This window comes from Hippocampus zosterae, chromosome 1, assembly GCF_025434085.1.
Source record: "Hippocampus zosterae strain Florida chromosome 1, ASM2543408v3, whole genome shotgun sequence".
Taxonomy (NCBI): Eukaryota; Metazoa; Chordata; class Actinopteri; order Syngnathiformes; family Syngnathidae; genus Hippocampus; species Hippocampus zosterae.
The window spans coordinates 13,616,107-13,643,598 of NC_067451.1; the positions used below are offsets into that span (position 1 = coordinate 13,616,107).

The 27,492-nt window shown below is 41.6% G+C and overlaps 2 protein-coding genes and 1 long non-coding RNA gene across 5 annotated transcripts in view; 2 read left to right on the forward strand and 1 right to left on the reverse strand.

Moving 5' to 3' along the window:
- Positions 1 to 153: 153 nt before the first annotated feature.
- hdx (highly divergent homeobox) lies at positions 154 to 7,435 on the reverse strand. 3 transcript variants are annotated; one of them, XM_052057707.1, is made up of 11 exons: positions 7,309 to 7,435; positions 6,448 to 6,577; positions 5,935 to 6,081; positions 4,699 to 5,829; positions 4,581 to 4,631; positions 2,869 to 3,015; positions 1,971 to 2,172; positions 1,810 to 1,883; positions 968 to 1,066; positions 723 to 845; positions 154 to 639 (listed from the first exon to the last, which is right to left on the reverse strand). In XM_052057707.1, exons 2-11 carry the CDS (start codon positions 6,511 to 6,513, stop codon positions 385 to 387), a joined length of 2,295 nt encoding a protein of 764 aa, XP_051913667.1. In that variant the 5' UTR covers positions 6,514 to 6,577; positions 7,309 to 7,435; the 3' UTR covers positions 154 to 384. The 3 variants fall into 3 exon arrangements, with proteins under 3 accessions (XP_051913667.1, XP_051913685.1, XP_051913676.1); XM_052057725.1 differs by lacking the exon at positions 5,935 to 6,081; XM_052057716.1 differs by lacking the exon at positions 723 to 845.
- Positions 7,408 to 9,436, forward strand: LOC127596276 (uncharacterized). The gene is made up of 2 exons (XR_007961428.1): positions 7,408 to 7,615; positions 8,895 to 9,436. It is a non-coding gene; the product is annotated as an uncharacterized LOC127596276 (long non-coding RNA).
- Positions 9,437 to 10,648: 1,212 nt separating this feature from the next.
- The window catches only part of si:ch211-26b3.4 (connector enhancer of kinase suppressor of ras 2), a 59,673-nt gene continuing 42,829 nt past the window's right edge, over positions 10,649 to 27,492 (forward strand). The window contains exons 1-2 of the mRNA XM_052058547.1: positions 10,649 to 11,037; positions 23,638 to 23,801. Coding sequence (XP_051914507.1) covers positions 10,974 to 11,037; positions 23,638 to 23,801 — 228 coding nt within the window. The 5' untranslated portion in view covers positions 10,649 to 10,973. The remainder of the gene's footprint in view (positions 11,038 to 23,637; positions 23,802 to 27,492) is intronic.

Sequence of the window (27,492 nt, forward strand, 5' to 3'; positions counted from 1 at the left end):
ACTGGCGTTTTTTTTTACGACTGCTACGTCAGTGTTGTAATGCAGCCTGTTTCTTGAGCTACATACAAGGCAGATGATGAATGAATAATATATACTTTACTGCATATGTAGTTATTGATGGATAATAATTTCTTATTAAGAAACAATCAACACTTCAGTTGGAAGTTCTTTATTCTTTTCCCCAGACTTGACCAGAGCAAGGCAAATGATGTGCATTAAAAATGAATTGAATGAGACAAGCTTCAATCCACAGGCACTAGGCGCAGAGCATGTGTTTGTTACGATGAATAGTTATTGACTCCTGTTTAAAATACGTTTTTGTGTAGCATCTGGAAACATTTGTTTGTGCAGAGGTGTTGTATGCTGTATATGAAATACTCATTTTCATTCATTTTCTTGCTCTCCTTGCATTTGCTCCTCTGATACAGAGGGCTGAGTAACTTCAATGTAATTGTCTTTGATGTTCATCAATGGGGAGCCTTTGACTGTAAGCTCCTGCGTATGCTCAATACCACTTGTTTTCATAGTAATGTGGTAGTTGGATGACTTCTCTTCGGACACAACATCAGGCAGAGTTCCTCTATCCTTGGTCATGTTCCACACCGGGTCCGAAGGGTGAGGTAGACTGGCAATGAGTTCCTGAACATACAATGATAAAACCATAAAGAAAACACTTGACAAGTTGAGGCTGGCGTTCATATTAAACATATTGTTGAATGTACTTGCTGTTTTTCCACATCTTTATTTCTCAGAGCACTAAGCAGCCTATTTGTGAAGCTTGCAAGGTCCAGGAATTTTTGTTTTTGGTTCTCTAGCTCATTCTCTAAGAACTGCACTTCCTCATGCTGAAAGGTTAAAAAAAACAATTGAAGTTATGTCACTTAGCAACACGAGGATTCTTCAGAAACTCTTTATTTGGTTAGAATGACAAGACATTTTTGCAACCTCTTTTTGTGTTTGTCCTCACCTTGAATTCAAGCAAGCTTTGCATCTGCTCTAGATCTATGGGCACCATTTCACCCTCGTCGTCATCTTCCACGTCATCCTCATCAATCACTTCAACTTTCTATATTAAAAAAAAAAAATAAATAATCAACACATTTTGACATTATAAATTATACACTCATGGGCAAAATTGTCGATACCCCTCTGCTAAGAAAAGGAAAGACTCACAGTGGTCACAGAAATAAGGTGAATCTGACACAAGTAATAACAAATAAAGCCACCTATGACACTTAATTCAAGGACACACTCTAGTTGACTGTGTTTCTGTGGTCGAGTGACTGGAATTTTTCTTGGGGTACCATCATCCTCATCTATGCTTGTTTCGCAAGTTTGTTTTTGAAAATAATTAAGTTGAACCACAACTCAAAAGCAATGTCTGATTTTCATTGCATTTTTATTTGTTGTTACTTTAACTGTATGTTTTTCTTTCATTAACCAGCAATTTAGTCCATATGTGTAAATGCCGGTATATATTAACTAAAAACTTAACCAACAGGCAAAATAAATTTGCAAATCAGTAAAGCTTTGGTCGATTTACCAGACCAGCATATGCGGCCTTAATTTGCGCCTTTGCAAAATGAAAAAAAGAATATGGTTATTAAAAAATGAAAATCTTAGAATAAATCAATGTCACAGTCATCAGCAGCATGCTTACAATGTTTTTTTCCCCGTCAATTTCGAAAAAAAGTCCAAAAAGTGAAAGCAGGCCAAAGCTACTGTACCATGTACCGGTAATCATGACAGTATTTGTAAGGAGTCTCAATGAAGCCAGACTGAATTATAGAGCGAGACATATTTAAGTACCACATTAGCCAGCGGCGCAGCACCAGTCACATTTGCTCCATTTTCATCTCGCTGCTGTGAGTCAGGGATGCTATCTAGAGGTAAGAGCTCTGCATTACAACCAATTTTCACAGTTCAATGAGAGGTAAACGATGATGTGAGTGTTGCATCAGAGGCCACACCTTCAGAGAGGCAGAGAGATACCCCGTCATTCAAGTCATCTCCGAGTTCGGGTGTTCGAAGATGATCTTCTTCGGGGCTAAATGCAACCGGCGAGTCACCTCTGGGGGAGCTCGTGTTTGTGAATACAGCAGGCCCACCTTTAGGCGGGGGTATTTCAATACCCATGAGACGGTACTTCCTTCGTCTGTTGCTAATCCATGTCTAAAATCCAGGGACAAAATAAAGACACAGTGGTAGTAAGTGACAATGATGTGAATAAAAAAGGTGAGAAGGTCAAATTTCAATCAGATAAAAGCATAGTATAAATGAAATTTAACATCTCACATTTCTTTTTAAAATGACTAATATACATGCTGTGTTATATATTCCACAAACCCATGTGGTCGACAGCATTATAATTTTAAACTGCAGTACACTTGAACACCTCGCATGTGTGGTCAAGGTTGAACAACTGTGTCCTGTAGATGGCGTTCAAGTCCGGTGTTCTTGAGTACCGTCGTTATCTTAAATCCTAACCGTCTCAAGTAGCAGTCATGCTTTATAACTTGGCAAGTCTCGTCAAATTTTGGACTGATACTGTTTAGGTTAGATACATTGACTGGATATCCAGACTCAAGTCAAGTCAACAGTATTTATAGAGCACTTTCAAACAGCCTAACTATGATTTTTTTTTCTTGTTGAGATTTTTGATGTCGTTTACAACAAATCTTGAGTGTGGAACATGAAAGTTTAACCTCAACCTTCTAACTTGATGAAAAGCTTAGTCTACGTAACAGAATTCTGCAGTTGTTCCAAATAGACCTTCAATTGTCCTTCAAAGCACAACAATGTTAGAAACTCCTACCTCCAAAATGGATTTATCGACACCAAAAAACGACATGGTACATTTAGTTTTACCTTAACTATTTCAGTATCAACATTGAGCTGGTTTGCTGCAGCACTGATCTTTTCCCTGCACACTGAGCCCAGGCTGGTCATGCCCCTGTCCCAGTAGCGTTTCAGTTCAATGATATCCCCATCACTGAATTGGGTGCGATCCTGCAACTGAACACAATGTGCACAAACATGCTGAGCAACATATATTTTTGAAACCCGACAAGAGCGCAAAAACGTCATTACAACACAGGAAATCTTCCATGGAACTACCATGCTTGTATCAGGCCATTCATTCATTCATTCATCTTCCAAGCCGCTTGATCCTCACTAGGGTCGCGGGGGTTGCTGGAGCCTATCCCAGCTGTCTTAGGGCAGTGGGCGGGGGACACCCTGAATCGGTTGCCAGCCAATCACAGGGCACACAGAAACGAACAACCATCCGCACTCACACTCACACCTAGGGACAATTTAGAGTGTTCAATCAGCCTGCCACGCATGTTTTTGGAATGTGGGAGGAAACCGGAGCACCCGGAGAAAACCCACGCAGGCCCGGGGAGAACATGCAAACTCCACACAGGGAGGCCGGAGCTGGAATCGAACCCGGTACCTCTGAACTGTGAAGCTGACGTGCTAACCAGGCCAGTTGAGTCAAAAACAGCATGTCAGTTTAATAATTGACTACCAGTACTTTTTGAAGCGGACCAAAAATAATTATTTTCTAATTTGACAAAGACTGATGCAAACAATATACAGTAACTAAGAAGCATTTTCCATAAATGATCAGTGAACGGATGTGACAAACTTTGTACATGGGACACCAGAACCATATTTTAGCAAGGATTAAATTCAAGACATCAACACTGCAAAAATCAATGGTCGTCATTTAAAAAAAAAAAATCAGATTCTGGCAAACTTTTCAATTTTTTTTTTTTTTCCCTGATACCGAAACTGCCCTTGTCTTTACACTAGCATATCAAATTTTTATGATAATAATAATAATTATTGTTATTATTTATAAAGGGTTAGGTTCAGCATCAGATGGATGTTTTTCTAAAGTCATAGCTATAATTGACAACGCACGGTAAAATATGTATTGTGCAAGCTTTTTAGGCCAAACCTAAAAACGAAAATATTAAATGTCAAAACCGTGATGTGGTTCACCAAAATAAAAAAAATAAATAAATAAAAAAAAACAGTAAAGATATTTTTATAATCGGTGTCAAAAATATGTTTAGGTAAACCTAACTCACATTTAAATTTGCTTTAATTTATTTATATTTTACACATCTTCCAACTTTTGATTTTGTCCGTCAGAAAGAAAATAATTCTAACAGCTCAGTGCAATTCAAGGAACGATGTGTAGAAATCACTGTCATCTAGTGGTGAACTAGAGAAACAAGAAGAAATGACATTGGTGTGAAAGAACATATGTATTTTTTGTACATCAGTGAAATTAATAGTGGGTTTTGAAAGAATGATAACTGAGAAATCAACACATTTTTACGCACTGTCCCTTTAAGTACAGTTCATTTCAACCACACATTTTTTTCAGGTAATATATCTCTCCAACAGTGACAGTCAAACTTGGGCATTAGTGTTTTTGTAAAGGCACGTTTTAATAGAATCATAAGGTATGTTTGTACATTTTCTAATTTGAAATGAATTTTATATCAACGGTATAGATGGACATTTTGAGGGGTTCTTTGCACTGGGTTTGGCACAATGGAACTCACTGTTCGTTTTCTGGAGTTGCTGATAACCCAAGTGGCAGCACTGATTGAAGTCTGTAAACAAATAAAAACCCAATCAGAATCATGCTTTTGATTCACAACTTCATCAAACCTGTCCTACCTGTGAGCTGTCATCCCCAGAAAGTGAGGTTTGTGTGAAGGAGTAGCAGCCCTGATGAGTCGAGTTACTATTAATCAGCAGATTTGGGGAGTGGGCCGTAGTCAATGAGTGTCTCCCTTTTACCAAAGACATTCTCTGCTCCTGATGGATGTTATTCTGAGCAGCCATGTTTGCCAACTCTTCTTCCCTTTGCCACTCATTTTCTTCATCTGCGGTTTCCATGGCAATGGAGAAGTTATGACTAGTATCCAAAGTGCGTGAAACTGGCCTCTGCATTTCCTGGGCTTTTAAAGCAAAACCCAGTCCAGACTTATTTCTGATGCCCTCACTTCTTTCTGCTATTGTGAACATCTGCTGGATGCAGGGTGTCTGCTCTGAGGTAGGACTCGAGTTTTGGAGTGGGAGGGACAGACGGGTTTTCTGTGGTGCAGGGGCAGGTGGTTGCAGATTGGTCTCAGACCTGGGCTGAAGTTGAGCCTGGGACTGAGGGGAAGAGGGCCATGTCTGAGTCTGTGCAGTGCCATATGGTCGCGTCCAGCTGGGAGGTAGGCCTCCTACCCCTGCAGTCAATCCTACATCCCTGAGGGACAAACTTGTTTTCATGTCCCTTCCAGCAGTGTAGACCAGAGACGCAGAGGCAGACGTGAGGGAAGGCAAATTCTGAGAGAGTGACACAAGCTTGGAGTGAAGAGACGAGGAGCTGCAGGTAGTTCTGCTTTGCACAGCCTTACTGAGTAAGGAGCAGGGAGGGAGAGGTGAGAGCTCAGTATCTGACTGTAGGGAACCTGTGGGTTTTGGCTGGGGGCGGGTGTTGGAGTTATGGGAGTAAATACTGGTGTGTATGACGTCATTTTTGTTGTTGTTATTCCCACTGCTGAGAGGAGAGGAAGATGAAGCAGAGGAAGACGATGGAGGGAGAAGGTGCGTACGATTATGGATATTCCGTACGACAGCGAGTTCAGCTGGAAGCAATGTTGCTGCAGACAGCCCATGATTGGACAGAGCTCCTTGAGCTAGCGAGTGACTGGACAACAGTGCCCCAGCAAGTCCATGACTAGGTAAGGGATGAGACAAGCCTCCATTCAGATCAGCCTTAGAAGCAAGTTTCCGCCTTTTGTTTCCAACCCACGTCTAAAGGGAGAAGTACAAATCAATAAATAATACTAACACGGAACATTGGAGAGTCTAACTGAGTTAAATGAAGACACAATCTAGTTGCCATTTCTTTATCCTTACCCGGACAACACTGAAGTCTAGTTTGGCCTCCTGAGCACATTGCAGTATTAGCTGGAAACAAGCCTTGCTCTGATTGGTCATCCCATTATCATAGTAACGCTCCAGGATCATCTGCTGCTCCACTGTGAATACTGACCGCAGGTTCATCTAGAAAACAATCATCAACAGTGATGCTACAAGGTAACTACCAGTAGTAGTAGTAGTAGGTCATTCCTTTTTGCCATTTTGTGTACTCCATTACCCTTGTAGCCAACAAGCCACTTTTATAGCTTTCATTCTGACATGTAAGTTTTAGAAGACAGAAGACAAGTATGCGTTATAATTAGGACTATCCAGCTATCCCGGACAGTCAATACAGTGTGGTAACCAAAATAGGAGGCCAAACCACAGCCTAATGAAATGCTAATTTTACTATTTCAACGTTCCCTTCGCACACTTCTATAAGTTCGAGTGTCGTCGCCTCCCACCCATGAAAGCAGTGTTTTCCTAAACGAATGCATATATTGTACTCACAGTCTGGAGGCCACGCCTCTGTGGCCATGAATCCATGCTGCTACTGGACGGGAATGGAGCTGCCATGACGATCACAGCGAAACATCCATGACTTTTTGTTGTCACATCGTGTCTCAGTGCACCCGAACCACTGTTAAGCAGTGTAACCAAAGCAAATAACTTTAAAGTTTAGTCCGAACAGTACACACTGCCCATACTCCAAATAAAATTTGGCATCCATCCATCCACTCGTTATCCCGATATGGAGCAAAATCAAGCTCTTGTCCCCACACCATTATGATGGACGCTCGTTTTGAAAGGGCAATCGCAGGATAGTCGTAACAGGTAGGTTAAGGCGTACCAATTACACTAAAAGTAGGGACCAACTTAGTAAACCCATATCAGGAGGTTGAAAACGAACACGCACAAATTCACATGGACTGTTGTATAACCAATAAGCATGCAGCGGCTTTATTTTGGCAGGCTCACTGCGCATGGCCACAGTATGCAACGGTAACCGTTAGAAAGATAATTAGCATCGCCTCTTGCGCGAGGGTGCACGGGGATCGAGAAATAAACCTCCCACTCAGGTAGCGCGGACCTAAACCGTTTGCTATGTACAAGCACGTAGAAAACAACCCCGGTAAGCCTCGGCACACTAGTTCCAAGCGTAGCTTGCAGGCCCGAGAAGCCATGTTTGTACGAGCAGACGCGAGCTAGCATTAGCAAACCTTTCTTAGGGCAGCTGGGGCTAAACTTTTCCTTTCTACCCGAGATTTCTAGAGCTCCGCCACTGCCATTTCACTGACCCTGGCTTCGATTGAATGAAAACACAAAGCTGACGGGAAACAACTGGGACGAAAAGTGAAATGACGTCCATACTCGCTTTGTCCAATTCAGATGAAGCTCTTAAATTCAAGCAGATTTCTTTCCCACAGTCCCTGTTGCGAGACAATGAAATCAGACCGTGAGATCATCAATTCTAATCATGATTGTGACGTATGCTCGGATGGGGGCCAATGGGTGCGCGAGATCATCGCGTTGACATCCGGGGAGGGCTGAAAACTGAGCAGTCAGGCCCCGCCCCTGGTCTACTTTGGCCCTCAACGGTTTTCATTCACTGCCGCCGTACGAGAAAACATTCCGGTGTGCGTTTGGAGTTTTCTACTCTTTTTAAAGCGATCTGATGGTAAGTTTAGTCCCAAATGGAGCTCGTTCTTAGTGTTTTTGTAGGTACATCGTTCATGAGCTATTTTAAACTGAGTTCAATGCAAGTAGGCAATTCAACAGGGTCATTTGAATATTAAAACAAAAAATCGCATGCTTGCATTGTAATTATATGCTTAAATGTTCATTCTTTGTGTAATAGGATGTTTTGGGGTTGTTTTTATAGTTGAATGCTTTTATATTTTGTGGCGTTTGGGTGGCTTTTTAATTATTGGCAGCCCTGAACGTGAACGAAGAACGTATTTTAAAATACTGTAGTATGCTTAAATGTTCATATCCTTTGTCTTATGTACAATTGGATTTCCTTTCATTTCTAAACGTATGCTTTGCATCTTTGGTGTGTGTGGGTGGTGATTTGGGGTGGTTTCACTGAAGGCGAATGAATGGGGAAGAGATACCTATTTATTTTCATCAATGTAATGTGGAATCAATGTTAAAAAGAGAGGGGAGCTGTAGCCCGAAAGTGGACACAGTATTTACTTATTCTGAAAGTTTTTTTCCCAGTTTTGTTTCGTATGAAATCCCCATGCAATTGTGTTAAAAATGGATTTTATACAATGTAATTGAGAGTGAATTTTCCATTTAAATGTGACAATTTTTGATGTGGTTGGAGGTGAATAATGTTTCATTTCTGCATACACTTAACTTTTGCAGTATAAAAAAATAAAAGTACAAACTTTTATTTATTTATTTTTTAACTAAAAGCACGGTGTGGCCCTTAGCCTGCAATGTTAATAATAATAATAATAATAATGATAATAATACATTTTATTTATATGCGTCTTTCAGTTTAGTTGTCTAAGTAGAATATTTAGGGTGTGCACTGTTAGTCAACTTGCGATGTACCGGTAATCATCCACTCCACTCTGGAGTGTGGAGGCAGAGGTGGTAACATGCTGACCATCCGCCATGACGTGCTTGTATTCTGTAAAATGAGTGGAGTTGGTTCTACTATTTTTAGTTTTTCAATATTTTTATTACGTTAATATTACTATATATTTTTTTCTTTTTTAATATAATCTATACTAACTCTAAAACTAAGTTAAATCAAATGTTTGATTTCAAAGCTATACATTGCATTGCTGCCATCAAACTAAAAACAGATGTATGCAAATCAATGGCATATGGGAGAATCATATCACCACCATTAATTTATACTAACAGTAACCCCACACTAATTAATTACACACATTCATTGTCAATGCGACCTTCAGATTGGGAACTTGAATCTTCTTTTCCAGTCCCTTGTGCCATGGTCTTCAGGTCAAGTTGATCTGTTCTCAACCCCAGAAGATATGAATGAAGAGAAACCTTCAGGATTGGGCGCTGTGGCTGAGTTGTCAGCCTGGTGCTCACGCTCAGAGTGGGCAATGTCATCTCCTGGTGAAGTCTTTCCCGCATCAAACTTTGTGACTGTGCTGCTGTCCCCAAACTTTCCTGACCTTCAAAAAACCCATACAGTATGTAAGACGGGCATTGAAAAGCTATGGCACACAGGCAAATCACCACTGGATAACAAGGTAGTTACCAGAGTACCTGCAGCAAAGTGTTTGCGTCAGGCCACACCAGTGCGGAACAAATTCCATGCCAGCAACAGCGAGTGATGAGCTGCATGATGAAGCATTCAGAGCGGCGACAAGCGGAAAGATCATAAATTGGCTCGACTCTGTCTATATATGTCGCCTGGCTGAGGCACCATTTTGTATTTCTGTATGCAAGTGATAATCTGCTTCTAGTACTGAGTGTCATTGTGTGCTTTTATTAAAATTATTTTTGCATCATTCTCTTCTGGCCCTCTCTTATGTCTCTAATTAAATGTTTAATTATCATTTGTAATCTTATCACCGCGTGACAAAACTGGACAACCAGAGACTGGAGAGACAGAAGGTGTGACCAGATAATGTGCCAATTATAGTTCCATACACAACCAAGTGGACTCAGACTGCTGCTCCTGGCTGCAGCACACAGCTCCGTCAGGCCGACAGTTTTCTTGAGTGGATTACAGTCTTGAAATCTGGTGAGCAACAAAAGTTGGAAAGAAGGAATTGGACAGCCCACGAGCCAAATATGTCCTGTAATGGTGATTTTCCTATGTGGATAGCTGCATTGGCGCGCATGAAAAACCACCACCCGTATTAATTTTTGTCCAGATTAATGCAAAGTGCTGCTTGTTTATTAACACTTCTGAGGCTACTTTTGGTTTGACTATTGGACATGTAAATTACAGGTTATTCATACTAGACTTGACATATTTATTTTTACTACTAATCAGACTCACTACCTGTATTATTTTAAAATGATTATGGTTTTGTCCCTGACATGTACAATGACCCCTGGCTCAAAGATCTGATAAAAGAAGGGAAGATGGATTTCACAAAGATATCATTCTACTAATGTCTTTGTTTTAGAAAGTAACTTTTATTCGTATAGCGACCATTTACAGGAAAAGTTATCCCAAGGCACTTAAATAGGAGCATATAATGCACGGTTTATAAGAGCATATAAACCGTGCATTTGTGGCGGACCGGTGACGCGTTATTCTATGACGTCACCAATGTCTCCGATGCACAGCAGGGGGCGCTGCCCCTCTCCGGTGATCGTTCAATCAAGTGATGCAGATGCAGACGACTGTTGCGGATTTCCCCGTGCATGGAGAGTGTAGCTTGATTATTAGTCACGCACACAACACCTTTTTGGGTTGAGGCAGCCTCAACAAGAATGCACCAACTGTTCTCTCACTAAGCACGGTTAACACACTTGAGAGTTTGACAGATGTTGTTTCTATTGTAATGTTTTATGTTCTATATTTGAAATCATTTTCATTCGCCCCTTAAACGCTCTTTGACCCTGCGTGTTTGAAAAGTGTGGATAGAGGGAGGAGGGGGCACGGAATGAGATTCTCTCTGCATGATGTGCGTTGCACCATTCCCCGGTCTGTATTGTGCGAGGTGGCCCTTATGATGCTGCAGCGAGGTGGGCTGGGGGAGAGGATAGGGGAGGGGTCGCTTCCATCGAATCCCCTTCTCACAGCGCGCGAGCTGCTGGCGGGAAGGCACGAGAAAAAGAAGGAGAGGGGAGGGTAAGACGGCAGGGAGCGCTTGTGCGCGCGCGTCTGTCTCTGCGTGCGCGTAGATTGCACCACCGCATCCCGTTCACCGTTTCTGCAGGGGGCCATGCTCCGATGGAGGGAATAAAACCGACAACTGTCTCTTTACACTCCGAATGATCCGGCGCCACGTCACTCCAGATGTGACTGACAAGTCGTTCTATGCCGCCTGCTTTCGCTCCTGTGCTGTTTAACGCAGAGAGGCTGTGACATCATGGCTTTGGTTATGGAACCTATAAGTAAATGGACACCAAAGCAAGTGCTGGACTGGATGAAAGGTGAGTTATAGGATCCCTTCTCTGCGTCACGTCAGCGTCCAGCTTGTATGTGATCGGACTGAGGATTACGGGATGGTGGTGAAGTGAGCAGCGGTGGTCACACACTGCATGCATGGAGCTTTTCATATCTGAATGAGTGAGTGGAGGTGGTGCAGTGAGATGGGTTCCCTCCCTCCAAAAAGTGAGGACACTCAGCATTTATTTTGCATTACAGTATATGGTTTCTTTGAGAGCGAGCCTTGTAAAGCAAACCGACAGGCTGCTGCCGCTGATGGTGCTGATGCGGTTGGAGTAAGCCCCGTGCAGTGGCCTCATCAATGAATGTGGAGGATGTGTCATCTGCTCCTTTTACTGACACACTTGAAGCTCATGTCATCGCTCGTGTCTCTCTGTGTGTGTGTGTGTGTGTCTGTCAGTGTGTGTGTACTCGTGCGTATGATTAATGCTGTTAGCTGCTTCATCCCCAACACACATACATACACACACACACACACACACACACACACATCCAACCAAACCTGAATGTCAGTCTGTTCGGTAAGATTCACGAAGGAATTATATATCCTCATTCTCCTGATTGTCATTGTCAATGAGAGGCCATTAATTACATGCCTGCATGCATAAGCGATGTTTAAGATGGTAGTGGAAGGGGACGTATAGTAACTCACACACTGATCAGCTCTGGAGCAGTGTGACACAAATTGTGGCAGCCCTATTGACAGCCCGTAGAGATAGATAGCGGTGGGTATAGGGGTGTCCGTAATCGTGTGTGAGCAGCCGGCTCAATGGTGTATTTGAACATGTAGTATAAGTACCATTTTTAAATGGTGGACCACGATTCTGCATGATTAGATGCTGACGTAGTGAAGAGACCCCAGAGAACAAGGCAGCGAGGAAACATGGAAGGTCCTTGAATTTGTAATTGGCCTCATCAGCTGGCTTCAGTCCTCTACTTTGTTGAATGTTCAAGCTTGAGTGACAGGAAACGCAGAACGGAACTGAGTCACTGTTACATTAGTTCCAATCCAAATGTGGTGTTCAAACACCTCAAATACAAATGAAATACTGTCTACGTAACACTTTTTTTATAAGTTGTATTTTTCACTTTTTGAAATACTGTAGTAGTAAGTGAAGAATGGCAATTCTATGCTGGCGAAGAGGCTTGCACTGTTACGTCACAGCAAGAAAGCTCTACGTTTGAATCACTGTCGTCTTTGGGATTTCTTTGTGGATGTTCTTGCTATGATTGTGTGGGACTTAAGCAATTAGCAATCGTGTGATACCGGTGTCAATGTACGTAAGCATGAGTAGTGGTCTTGTTTTGGCTGGTTGATTTAAAAATGATCAAGGAGTTGTTTTGTTTTGTATTCTTGACTTGGAGTACAATGTTACAATTTAATTATACATGATTGCATGAATCACTTTTAAAAGTTTAATGACAAAATGAAGAACAAAGTGGCGGCTCGGTGACCCAGTGGTTAGCGCGTCAATCCCACAGTGGTTCAATTCCAGCTCCAGCCTCCCTGTGTGGAGTTTGCGTGTTCTCCCCGGGCCTGCGTGGGTTTTCTCCGGGTACTCCGGTTTCCTCCCACATTCCAAAAACATGCATGGCAGGCTGATTGACCACTCTAAATTGTCCCTCGGTATGGTTGTTCGTCTCTGTTAGCCCTGTGATTGGCTGGCAACCGGTTCGGGGTGTCCGCTCCCTACTGCCCGAAGACAGCTGGGACAGGCTCCAGCACCACCCGTGACCCTTGTGAGGGTAAGCGGATCGGAAAATGGATGGATGGAAGAACGAAGCCAATTATGCCTAGGAATTGATATTCATTGGGAATTTGTCTTGTACGATGTGAAGGGGTGCGCATGGGAGTGGGCTGCACCAGGGCATCATGCCCCAACATCAGTGAGGCTGAAGTACCTTGCTCAAGAGTGGTGGACCTCAGTCATGGACAGGGAGTGAACCAGCTTCCTCTCATTCATACTTTGAAATGCATCTCAAAAGGGCCAGCCGCTGATTCCGAATGCGAGCCCTGTTCCAGTAATTTAAAGCAGAGATCCACAACCTTTTTTGCCCCACAGACTGGTTTCATGTCAGACAATGTTTTCAGGGATCAGCCTTTAAGGCCGGATAGATCCAACAATATAATATGATATGACTTGCATGAAAAGTGTGGTATTTTCGAAACAATAATAAACACGAATAATGACACGAGGAACGTCCTATCTGGACGTAACATTCTCTGTTCAATATGGCAACGTTTAAACGTGCCTTCGAAATAAGATACGCCGCAAATAAAAAGTGCATGAAAAATACGACTCACCATTGCCGTTTATTATGCAGAGTAGGCTTGGTGCGTGTGAATCTCCTGTTGAGATAAAGCCGTAATACAAATAGGACTCTTGATACTGTCTATTAAATGTAGCCTTCTCTTTCTTGAAAGCTGTAGGCTCCTCTTCTGTCTCCTGGCTGGGCCTTTCCCCCCCTCCCAAAAAAAACATTTCAAAGACGTTTGTTTTTTATGCGGGAACCGATCACGTGACCAAGAAGCGCGCATTCACCTGAGTCAAGAATGACATACTGTCGAGTGATATAACAGAGAATCCGGTAATTTTTCTAAATAAAACATCTTTCAGATTCCAAAATGGATGCTCCTTTTAGAAAGAAAGAAACTTACATTCAGAAAGAATGTAAGTTATTTATTCTTTCTGGGCGGCCCGGCACCAAATGACCCGCTGACCGGTATCGGTCCGCGGGTCATGACCCCTGATTTAAAGGCTAGGAATGTTTTTATTCCGAACACTCCACTACTCGATCTGTATTGTACTGTGATTGATCCTTGCGCTATTTTTGTAGGTTAAAAAGTCTCGCTTTCTTACAATGAAAGTCTCAAAGATGAATTTTTGTTCAAAAACATGTTACATGAAATTCATTCAAAGGCTCGGCATCCGACTTTGGCCGAACTTTTATGGAGCAGTGACTTTTTTTTGAAATTTTGAAACGATGAAGCAATTTCTGAGCCTTAACAAGAGACAACCCAATCTTTTGACACATGACAATCTTTTTAACTCTGAAGCAAGGAAGTGTCATGATTCGGTTTGGGGACCAACAGGTGGCACTCTAGGGCTCCCCCGGCAGCTGCACACCTGTTGGTCATTTGGTAATTGGTTGTATAAAAGGACTCCTGCCCGAACACGCGGTGTCGGGTCATTGTTGCTTCTCGCTATTGTCATGTGTGTTGCTGTTTGCTCTTGTTTCCTGTCATGTTTAGTTCATTGTTATGTTTTAGATTTAGTCATGGTTTTTGTTTGATACTTTGGACTTTGTGTGTTTTGGATTGAGTTTTCTTTGTTTTAAATACAATTCTTCAAATAAGCCCCGGTCCTCCCTCGTGCCTGCTTTTTGGGGTCCACCACCACCTTGCTACGTGACAGGAAGCAATTAGAGTTGGCAATCACGGTTGTTTCTTTTCAGTTTTTGATGACTAAAATTTGCCTTTTCTCTTCTTTGGCCAATAATTTAAAGCTTGACTTTTCAGTCGCCATTATTTTGAAATATTGTTGAGTGGAAGTGAGAAAGAGGATTTGAACTTGTCCATTTAAAAATCCCAAGATATAGAATGGCTGAAGTGTGTTCTGGCAACTCTCAAATATTTACCATCAAAATCATTTACAGGTGAAGCAACATTTCATGATTCCTACATGATAAATGACAGTTCAGCATAAATGTAAAGTCAAATTATGGTTTAATTTGGATTGATCCTTCTGCTTAGAAAGAATTGATTAAGCCTTTTCAACATTGCATAATCAAGGACATTTGACCAAATAGTTGATTGCAAGTGCCAATATTATATTCATATTCAGGCTGACTGGGTGACGTCATGGATGATCTCACAGTCGGGATTTACCCATAAATGTTCCCCAGGGATGAATAAATTGTTGGTTCTTGTTCTCCATTTGACCTTTCATTCAGAGGTCATTTTCCCATATATGATCGTTGCATTACTTTAGTTGATTTAAATCAATATCAGACGACATGCATATTCCTGTGACATTACTGAGGCACATTTTTAGCAGTTCACTTTTTAGGAATCTTTTATACTGCAAGGTTAATCTATGTATACAGACGACTAGACTTTGTGCGCTGCTGAAAGACTTCAAGCAGCTCAACACCGGCAAGGCTCATTGAAAGATGACTCATCAACATTTATTTTGAACACCCACGCTGGAGGAGTTTCCTCTCTGCGTGTATTTGTGTTTGACAGAAACCGAATGTAGCAGGGTGTGTTCCAAAAAAAAAAATGCTCGATATACCGAAGCTGCTCATTGTTTCAAAAAATTATTCAAATAAATTTTTTATTTAAAAAAAAGAGGCAATAGGCACACAGAAATAAATACATAAATAAATAAAGTTGACTACAAAATGTATCTGCATTCGGATTATCTTATTTTGTGTGACCACTTGATTAAATAAAATTGAATAAACACATTGTTTTTCAGTCTAAGTCCGCAAAACAACAATTTAAAAAAGTATATGAGTAGTTTTATACTTTATACAAACGTAAGTAAGATTACAATTTTCCGGCCAATTTAAAGGCAAGGCAAGGCAGTTTTATTCATTTCGTACATTTCATACACAAGGCAACTCAATGTGCTTAACATAAGCAAAACCGCAGCACCCACAAGCAATTACTGACAACAACAGTTAATAAGATGCAGAAGAAACATACAATCACATGGATTGGGAGAGCTTTCATCATATAGCGAGACGATGACCTAAACAGAGATGGAAATCCAGGTCCAGATAGTATAAATTCCTCCACAGTTTTCCTTGAGCCACAGGTGCTTTTACTCAACCATCAGTTTCACTGTTTCAGTACCTTTGAGGTGAGTGCAGATGTGTGGCAATGTTTGTGTTAGTGTCTTAGACAACGACAACTGATTTCAACAGCAAAGGCACATGGCAGTGAGCCTCTGCTATTACACTTCCTATATTGGTTGCTTCTTCTTCGGCACAGACTGCCTCTGTTACACCTCCGATGCTATGCTGGAAGCCAACACATTTGCGGGAGGACTTCAACTCTGCACCCCAAATCGGTACTCTACACCCAGGACAGTGAGGCAGGAAAAAGGCATGGCTTGGTTGGCCAGTGTGAAAGGGGCTTTGTTTGTATATGCAACTGTGACAACTGAACTGATTCTTAGGTTTTTAGCCTTTGAAGGCATTTGGATATTTCTTCATATTCTGCAAAATCAAACTGTGTCAGACACATTCGAGTCAGAAGATAATGCCCAGTCCACATCACTGTGACTGACGCAAAACATACCTGTTTAAAAAGTGGGAGAACGCCTATGAATTATCAAGTTTTAAACTGTGGCATGACAACTGAGCAAATCCACATATCCATACATATACGTAGGTGTACAAGTGTATTTTAATGTCTAAACTGCAGTTTTTTTATTCACAAACACACACACACACACACACACTAAATGATATACATTTAGTCCATGACAATGAAAAAAAACACCTTCGTCCGCGGTGCCTTTTATTTTTAACTATTTAAATTTGCTCAAAAACAGTATAAGTGAGTGGGCAGCCAATCTGCAAGAAGGGTAGTAATGTGTATGTTTAAATGTATTAGAGTCCATCCATTCAAGGAAGTATGCAAACAAACAACAATTTAGACGTCATGAACATTGTAATCACCTATCCATTTATTATCTGATTAGCTGCTCCTCACCAGGGTTACAGGTATGCTGAAGACCATCCTTGCTGCAGGCGGGGTGCACCCGAACTGATTGCCAGCCAATCGTAGGGCACAGAAAAACAACCATTCGAGCTCACAGTCACACCTTTGGGCAATTTAAAGTCATCAATTAATCCACCATGCATGTTTTTGGAAAGTGGTAGGAAACCCAAGCAGGAACGTGGAGAAAATGCAAATTTCACACAGGAAGGCCGGGGTCTGGTATCAAACCTATGACCTCTGCACTGTGAGGCAGACAGACTCACAAGTTGCCTCCGCCTTGTGATCAACACATTAATTCATAATGATGGCCTATGCAGTCCAGCTGTGTTTTCAAATTCAAAATCAAACTAAGCATACAATGTATTTAATTAGCTCTTATCATACCAATCTTGACTTTTGATGGGCAGAATAATTAGGAAGGAGTATCACACACACAAACACACACACACACACACACACACGCATACGCACAGAAATGCGGGAGCAGGAGCTTTAAGTGGGGCATCGGTAACCATGGAAACCAGACCTGATCGTGTTGAAGTCACAACACTTGTCATAAGATGGGGAGGCAGGAACCACACACACATGCCCGCTACACATGCCTGGATCACGTATCTCGGCACCGAGCGCCTCAGCATTTCTGACACACACTTTGTGTGTAATGATTCCGAAGGGCGAGAGGAGAGCAGGAAATTTAGGAATACGAAAGCATGCTGCAAAATGAACAAAATGCTTCCTTCAGATGGGGGAGGAAATGAGACGATGAAGGAGAAATGGAGAGAGCACAGCTTATGGCTGAGCTGTGCATAGAGAGATGCAGTGGGCAACATATCAAAGTACTCTGGACCATGAGACAGAGGGTCCTGTGTGTGTGTGTGTGTGTGTGTGTATGTGTGTGTGTGTGCGCACGCATCTTTTTGCACCTGTTGTCACAGGAGTGTGGTATATGGTTTTTGCTGCTTCGCTGGTCTTCAAAAAACACTCGGTGATCGGTGGCTGTTTCCCGACGAATGAGCACTTCAGGGACCACGGCTGATTGGGAAAAGATTTTATTCAACCAATGTCAGAGTGAAGTCTTTCCAAAAAGTTGAGTGGCCCAAGGCATGGATGTAAAAAAGCCCCCCAACCCCTGTCAGGCCCGTATCTTTTATACCTGGCAAGGAGCTGATGTCATGGCTTTGTGCACCAGCTGCGGTTTTCAATCTACTAGTTTACTTCAGTCCTAAAAAGGAGATCTTGACCAGCGCTGTTGGTGATGGACGACAACAGCCACTTTACCTTATTATAGGATTGCACACATTGCTGAAACTGAATTCTCCCTGACCAGCAAATATAGAATAGAATCGTGTCACTGACGCCAGGTGGACATTCTAAGGCCACCTACAGGAATAGAGAGGGAATTCCAAATTACACTTCAGGAGCAACATTTTTATGAGGTAGGGTCAATTTTGATCTTAACAGGGGGAGGGCATTAAACAAGGGCATTTTCTCCCCCTTTGTGGTTTGTTTGTTCAGGTGTTATGTCACGTAGGAATAAAATTCAGGTGGGGTTTAAACCAACCAAAGCAGAAGAGAGGGACTTGGACAGTTTCAGCGATGAGAAAGCAACTCAACCTCCAGCATCTCTAAGTGGGAAATGAACCAGTCAGGTTCAATAAAACTCGACTTCACCCAGCTGGAGGTTCAGATGGAGATGGCAGCACTCATCATCAATTCATCCATCCATCCATTATCTGAAACCGCTTATCCTCACAAGGGTCGTGGGCATGCTGGAGCCCATCCCAGCTGTTTTTAGGCAGCAGGCATGATACATCCTGAATTGGCTGCCAGCCGATCGCAGAGCACACACAGACAACCTACCATTCACGCTCACAATTACACCTAGGGACAATTTAGAGGTTGAGTTAATCTGCCATGCATGTTTTTGGAATGTGGGAGGAAACTGGAGGACCTGGAGAAAATCCGCCCAGGCACGGGGAGAACATGCAAACTGCACAGGAGGGCGGGAGCCTGGAATCAAACCTTACACCCCTGCACTGTGGAGGTGCGAACCAGTCGTCCACCGTGCCACCCTTATGAACTAATAAATAAAAATACATCTTCAATTAAAAAATGACAAGAAATATTGTATATTTATATGCCATTTATTGGTTATCAAATGCAAACAATCAGGCCTCCTTTATGGCCTCCTTTTAACATTCATCGGCATAGTATGTTGTTCAAACATACATTTTTAATCGTGAGGAGAAACATCTGCTTACAAAATTTCCCTCAGTGTGCTCTATTTGTTGATGTACCGTAGCCTCGTAGACCATTTTGTGTTTATTTACGCTCACAAATAATAGGAGAAGAGAACACTGTCACCTGATGTGTTTGTTTGTTTGTTGTGTGGAATCACAGTCTGTTTGGAATTTACAGACGTGAAAGCATCCTTAAAGTAAAGCTTCTCTGCTCACTACTGAGATCTGCCGTGATATTCCATGATGTACATTCGAGTTTTTGTACATTGTTTTTTTTTTGGGGGGGGGGGGGGGGGTTGCACTATTTGTTCATTGCTATGACTTTCTGACTTTGTCCTTGTCTCAAACAGTAGCTGGAATTCCATTCTCTCTTGATCAGCGATTGTATTGAATAGCAATATTCACTCCTGCACGCAAGTGTGGGACTGCCAATGTGGAGTCAACATTTTCAACTGGCAAATAGGTTTTGAACGTAGTTGCAAATACTGTATGAACGTACTGTACTTGCAAATATGTTCAAACGTACTTTCAGATACATTTGAAAGTACTTCAGTACTTCTGTAGTCCTGGCATGTCAGTTTGTGTCAAGATGAATATTTCCAGGAGAAGTGTCATCAGTTCAGTCTGGCTCCACATTCAGCAAGCTGCGTTTGAGATCGGAGGCTGAGGCGCACACGAAAGCTGACATACGGGAGAGCTAAAATGCACCTTCTTAAGAATATTCTTTAATGACGTGATGAATATTTCACAGTAGGAATATTTTAGTGAGTTTGGAGTCTTTTCTTTTTGCTTGCCCTTTTTTTTCCGGCAGGAAACTCAAAGATAGGAGGCCAGGCAATAAGACAGAGCTCGGCACTGCCTGTCAGTGCGCTTTGCACGAATTCCACTCTGACACAAATCAGGTCTCGACGGAAAAGCTAAAAACAGATTTGACTGTGTGATTTCAGTTCATGTTAACGGGCAAGCGGGAAAGTCACTGCTGGGTAGCTTTTTCATCTCAGCTCATATTAAGTAGTAAAATCAGATTTTACTATGGCCTTCAACAATGTTTTTCAAATACAAGTACTGTACAGAACATTGTGTGTTTGTTTTTATGTCAGTGTGTGCCTTGCGTCAGTGCATAGTTCTGAGGGCCGGCAAATGCTGATCCGTAACTTCCACTTCGAGCCTTATACTGCTGTTGGTTGCTTGGCAACCCTCATCTTTTGCCTAAAAAACCGCAATAAGATTGAAAGGACTTGCATGGAATATAGATGAAAAAGCTACATGGAATAATAATAATGGAGACAATGTTGTTGAGGTGTTTTTTTCCCCCATAATTTTTAGATTTAAAAAAAATTCCCTACAGGGATTCAAACCTGAAAAATAAGCTTTAAAAAAATCCACACCATTTACTCTTTGGATTTAGATGATCAAATGAGACACATTTCTATCCTCCTGATTGCAGGATTGATGTGGATGCTGTTAATCTGCAGTCCATTTTATTTCCATTATTTCATTATTTTTTGATTTCCAGCAAACAGCTTCCAGGGAAAAGCAGCACTCGACTACACAGTATGACACTTTTTTGTTTATTTTAGCTTCGCCGGGGCTCATATTTGTTTGACTTGTATTAGACTGCATGACCAACTCTTAGAGATGGGTCACGAATTATTTGTCTTGCAGTTAAAAATGCGGTAAACTGCTTGTTGATGAATAAAAGAATCGAAAAATCCTGTAAATGTCTGAAGATCAGCTGCTTCTCCCTAAGGGGAAGATGTATTGATTGAACTTACTTCAATCAATACTTACTTGATTGAACATAATGATTTAATTTGGTGATTATAATAAAATGTATAGTTTTTTTCCAGATGTATGGAAAACAAGTGTTTTCAAATACCACGGGGTGGTGATGAGCAACTTCAATCGTAACAACACATTCAATGTGTGTGTGTGTGTGTGTAGGGGGGGTTCCAAAAATCTAGATGTGTTTTCCTCAAACGAACTTCAGAATATGGCACACTGTATAACAAAACCACACTTCCTAAATGCCTCCTTTCCTCTGAAGCGAAGGTACAAACGAGAAGAGCAAATGTGTCTCTCTCTCATATGGTAAAATGTTTGAAGTCATGAATTCAAATTCCTTGTTACTTGCTGCAGGGTCTTTTCTGCCTCGATCATTTCATCATGGCTGTATCTGCTCCTATTGCTGCCGGCGGCATGAAGAAATCTGCTCATGTTCTTAACTTGAGGATATCTCTGTTGATACTGAACTAATACTTTGGACTTTGTCTTTCTTGACCATAGTAAACAACTTAAAGGGAACAGAACTTCAATTTAATGCATGAATGTACATTTTATTTTGAACAAGATATAGGATGTATGAATATCATTTGTATTTATTCCAACTTTCCCTTAAACAACTTAAACCCAAGTATTTATTGGAATGAGCTCACGGAAAAATGTTTGGGAAGTGTTGGTCTTTTGAAGAAAACAAACAAACCAAATTATACCAAGTTTGAATCCAACTGCTACCATGGTGGCGCTATTGTTCACAAGCTATTAGTCACTTTGGTTTTCAGTCCACCAAAATGTAACCTAACAATATGTGCTGTTGCCTTTTTTTCTTTTTTTTCCCCCTTTTCTTTTCTTTTTCAAATGATGGTGCCCCGTCGTGGGCGGCACGGTGGGCGACTGGTTAGCCCCACTGTGCAGAGGTCCAGGGTTCGATTCCAGCTCCGGCCTTCCTGTGTGGGCTTTGCATATTCTCCCCATGCCTACGTGGGTTTTCTCTGGGTACTCCGGTTTCCTCCCACATTCCAAAAACATGCACGGCAGGTTAATGGAACACTCTAAATTGGCCCTAGGTGGGAGTGTGAGTGCGAATGGTTTTTCATCCATGTGTGCCCTTAGATTGGCAGGCAACCAATTCAGGGTGTACCCCATCTGCTGCCCGAAGACAGCTGGGACCTATCCGAGCACGCCCGCGACCCTTGTGCAGATAAGCGGATTAGAAAATGGATGGACGAATAGATGGTGCCCTGCCATCAACAATATAATCAGTTTGAAGCTTGAAAAGATGAATTTCTGTAATAACATGCATGTTATATTGGCGAGAAGAATGAGCAATGTCATCACATTGCCAGGCGTTATTAAAAACGTTATTGACATTTGTTCTGCAGCACGTACTCTCAGCTGAGTTCAGTAAAATGCTGTTTCTGCATATTTAAAGAACTATTCGTAGTGCCGCCACACAGTTATTTCTCAAATGTAGCTTTCATGTACAAAATGTATTTTCATGGTCCTATATGAGATAATACCAGATTGGCACATCTGAGGCAATCAAAATGAAAAAATAATGAAGTCAAAATTGCCCTTTTTTTCACTTGGGGAGTAACAGTACATTGAAATGTGTCAGATTTCAATTTGCTCTGCTAGGCTGTATGTAACAAGATCATGTGTCTCTCAGAATAACACTGGACTGATATTTTGGCTTCTGTAGCCCTTGACATATGAGTGCTATTAGTGTGTGTGTGTGTGTGTGTGTGTGTGTGTGTGTGTGTGTGTGTGTGTGTGTGTGTTGACTATGTTACTCTGTGACTGTCTCTCTGTCGTCCTCACTTCCTTCGGGCATCAGTGTTTTCCTCGCGGCTTCACTCAGCTTTATCAACACCAATTGTAATTGTTTTGTATGTGTGATGTGTTTGAAACCAACATTTGCAGGCAGACTTTGTAATCCTCAGATGGGCGCTCTCATCCCTTTTTTTCTGACGTGTTGTAATTTTCAAAGAGGCTTGTTCATTAGTTCTGTGGAGATGTGTGCTTTTTGCTGACTTTGTTTATCCAAAGCCTGAAGCGCTTAACTGATCAATAGTATCCCAGACTGCCACTTCTACACACTGCATGTCAGGTTAAAAGCCAATATGTTACTTGCATCTCTTGAGTATATTGTGTTTGACACAATTTTAATTGGGAAATGTGCCAGTCTTGCAAAAGTGCAGAAGAAACATGCACATCATCCATCCATCCATTTTCCGAACAGCTTGATCCTCACTAGAGTGGCGGGGGTGCTGGAGCCTATCCCAGCCGTCTTCGGGCAGTAGGCAGGGGACACCCTGAATCAGTTGCCAGCCAATCGCAGGGCACAAAGAGATGAACAAACATCCACGCCCACACTCACACCTAGGGACAATTTAGAGTGTCCAATCAGCCTGCATGGCAGTCTGATTGGAAAACCCACGCAGACCCGGGGAGAACATGCAAACTCCACACAGGGAGGCCGGAGCTGGAATCAAACCCGGTACCTCTGCACTGTGAAGCCGACGTGTTAACCACTGGACTACCGGGCCGCCTACATGCACATCAATCATATGTATAAAAGGAACTTCTATTCCTTGCATGTGGGTCCAGCAACAACTAGCAATACTAGCAAAATTGACAAAAATTAATTATTTTAATTACATTGCTTATTTCCAAATTTTGTGTCTTTTAATAAAAGAAAAACAGAAGGCATTCTCAATGAGTCTTTTTTTTATTTCAGTTTTTTCATCACCCCAAATATCATAGTAGTTTGCCAACTATGATGACATTTTGATGCATGATGACCTGAATCTCCTCCTATTTTCTCTCAGGTCTGGATGACTGTCTCCAGCAGTATGTGAAGAGTTTCGAGCGGGAGCAAATGGGCGGAGAGCAGCTTCTCCACATCACCCATCAGGAGCTGGAGGAGTTGGGAGTTACGAGGATAGGACACCAGGAGCTCATCCTTGAAGCAGTTGATCTCCTCTGTGCCCTGGTCAGTCACCCTCTTAACCTTTAAACTTCTCTCGAGCCACTTTTCCATTGTACTGGTTCCACACCGGAACATACTTGCATGCTTCTATGCTGCTTCCGTATAAATGGAGTCACCACCCACAATTTTACGGCTCCTGATTAACCCCAAATTAAATTCAACTATTCTATTAGGCTTTGTGTGGTCACATCAAACAGCAAAAGCCATGGTCAGCTAGCATAAAACCTCCATGGCAACAGTGGTATCATATCATGGGTTTGTGCCTGTTTGTAATGTGTTCCCTCTGTCCACAGTCTAACCTGGTTAAGTGGTAGGCGGAGTCATAAAGTTGCAGCACTCGCAATCAATCAGATTGTCTCAAGTCAAGTCAAGTCAAGTCAAGTCAACAGTATTTATAGAGCACTTTCAAACAGCCATCGCTGCATACAAAGTGCTGTACATGGAGCGATTTAACATACACAATAAACAGTAAGACGAATCGGTAATAAAGGCGGTAAAAAGCACCAAGCAGTAAAATCAAGAACAAATCTAAGTCATGCTGAGTCGAACGCCAAAGAATACAGCAGTGGATCGTATTTAAGTTAGGCTCTAAATTAAGGAATGTACCGGAGTATTGTTTGGATGCTGCTTGCCATTCCTGTCGCAACCAGCTTCGTTGTTCCACTAGAATTGGATGTGTGCGGGCTTAAGTTCCGCTGTCATCTTATGTTTCCATTTTACCTCTCATCGGTGTACCAGATGGCCTATAAGCTTTTTGTTACACATAAATACTTCTGTGGTGTTCTGTTTCACTTTTGTAAATAGCTCTTTGGTCTACTCTGTCCACCACCTTGTTAGTGACTAGTATCACTTGTTTTATTTCTCGCAATGACGTACTATAATGACGTGGTTTTAGGTTAGTGTTTTGTTTGCTTCTACTAACTTGTTGGAATAAAGCCTGTGCCACTGTTCTCAAACCCTTTTATCTCTGAAGTGGTCCAATCTCTGGCTGTAGGGCCAACCTTAATAAGAAGGATCTTTTGTTTTCAAAAAAGTCACTGAAGGAGAATGGTAAATAATTTCAAAGGCATTAACATTTTTGCAAAAATTCTGAAAGGTAATTTGGGTGCAACCACAACACTTCTCATCACTGAGCAATTTCAAATGCATACCAGTTTGTGTTCACATAAAATCTTACATCTGCTAAAAAGCCAAACAAATGTCAGGAAAAGCCTTGTTTCAGTCACATTATCCCACCTGTTTTTTTTTTTTACTCCTCCTCTTGAAAATATGTATGATTTTGTATTGAGCTGTACAAGCTTTATGCCACATGATGAGAAAAGTTTTGAAATGATTTACTTTGGTCTAGTTTTTCCCTTGACAAAAAACAGGCATTTCAACAGTATCCGATTTTTTTTCATCCAAACAACCATATACGGCATGTGTGTATTTTCTTCAACCTGTTTTAAAAAATATATATACTGGCAATAAAATGGTTAAACCATTTTAGGCCAGCATTGTATGTCTTTACAGCCAGCCTGTGTAGTGCCCCTGCTCCGGATTAGAGAATTAGGGGGAATTAGGTGCGACCCTCCAAGAGAGAAAATGAGGAAGAGAGGACGGGAGGTGTGAGAGGGGAAATAAAACAGAGAGAGTATGTGGGAAAAAAATATGCATGATGCACCTTATCTCTCGGGCACACACTGCTGGATTAGCCAAGGTTGTTTGAGTGTGTGCACGCATGTGTGTGTGTGTGTGTGTGTGTGTGTGGTGTGTGTGTGTGAGTGTGTAGTGTGTGTGTGTGGTGTGTGTATGTGAGTGTGTGCAGTGTGTGCATGCTCGTGACTGTTAATCAACTTCTCTTACCTTTCCAATTTTACAACATAGGAATAAATGGCACCCAGTGACATCGTATGGACTAGGACAGGACGTACTGTACACAATTCATCATCATAACAGTAAAGGTCTCAGTATAAACAATCACCCTGTTACTTCATGCTTTGTTAGCAAATCTCTATACCTGATGAGAATCTTAAATGATGGAGGGGTTTGAAGCAAGCAACAAAAAAAAAACTATGTATTTTTTTTTTCCAGTGCAAAAGGCTCTCTTCCATGAAAATTATCAACCAAGCATGGTGCAAAACTGCTGAATAGCTAAAGCTAATTTTCTGCATATATATATATATATATATATATATATATATATATATAGAGAGAGAGAGAGAGAGAGAGAGAATTTTTTTTATTACCAAAAATCAAATATCACATAAAAGGTTAATATTATTAAGGTTCTATGTTTGTCCTGCATGTAATTTCAAATATTAGGCCTCCTCATGCAGTATGCGGCATAGTAAGACTAAGTGCGAGAGCAACTCAGCAGCGTAGATAAACCGAGTATGATAAACTTGTTGCTGCTACAGACGCTGACTGGCTGTAAGTGGTCACATGATTTTCTAGGCACCATCTTGGAGCGCTTCGCTCGCTATCACTGCTGTCGAATGCAATTTCGTCCTCTGAATGTTTCATGATTTTGGGGGGCAACAAATATTGTGAAAATGCCTGGCTGTAGGATGTCACACATGAAGTACCAAAGGCTCCACAGATTACCTGGCACGGCAAGAGACAGAAAGTATAGGCAGAGAGTGCGTCGCCAGGATCATTACAACCCCTATCTTTGTGATTTGAATTCATTCTCCCTTATTCACTCTGATGTAAAAAAAAATTAAGAAGTTAAATCAATGGACAAGGCTTAGGAGTTAGTTTAGCTACGACATATTTTGTTCGCTTGTCCTTCTGGCACCACATAAGCTGCTTGTGTGATGCTTTTTACGTTCGTCCATCTACCAAGGAATCAACTTGTTTCAGACATTTCATAAAGGGTGTGTTTGATTCTTATTGGCTCACTATTCTTTTTGAGTCGACAAAATTGCTCCTAGGACTGAAACGTTCCGCACTCCAGTCCTTCAAACAGATTTCTTCAATGTCATTTTGAGAAAGATTGAAAATAGACAAGCTATTTTCGAAATTTGCAGCCAAAATTGAAATGAGACAGCACAGTCACTTTCAAAAGTGACTCTTAGGAATGGATGGTGACTGTTTTGGATCGTATTCAATGGAAGACTTATTCATTGTAAATGTATGAGCATGTCATGAATTTACATTTACTTTGTAAGAATGCACTTGGTTATGGTAGCCTCCAAGTTGGTCCCGGTCATTGTCTTTCTGGTGTCCTTCACTTCTTGGCTTTCAGCAACACTTCCAGTCTGCTTGTCAGTCCATATTATTTTTCACTGTAGTTTTTGGGGGGCTGGGGGGTTAAATTGAAGGCACTTCTTTTGATCAACTGTGATTAAGCAGTCCTCGAAGCTGGGCTTCGTTCATAGAAAAGAATGCATTTCTGAAATTTCCTCTTTCAGATCAATCTGTGGCACATATTTGTCTGCATTTCATTGCAATCTTGGTTTGGAATCTCGACAAAGGCCTTTCTTGTGTGGAGTTTGCTAATTCTCTCTGCGGGTTTTGTCCAAATACTCCAGCTTCTTCCCATGTTAAAACAATTTCCTGAAGCTATGAATGTGCATGGTAATGGATGTTTGTCTGCTTATAGTCTGCTTGTAATGAGTGATCAGACCAGATTGTACCCCCATCAGGATCCAGCTCACATTTGAGTCCAATGAGGGACAAGTGGTCTTCCAGATGTATAACTTGCGATCTG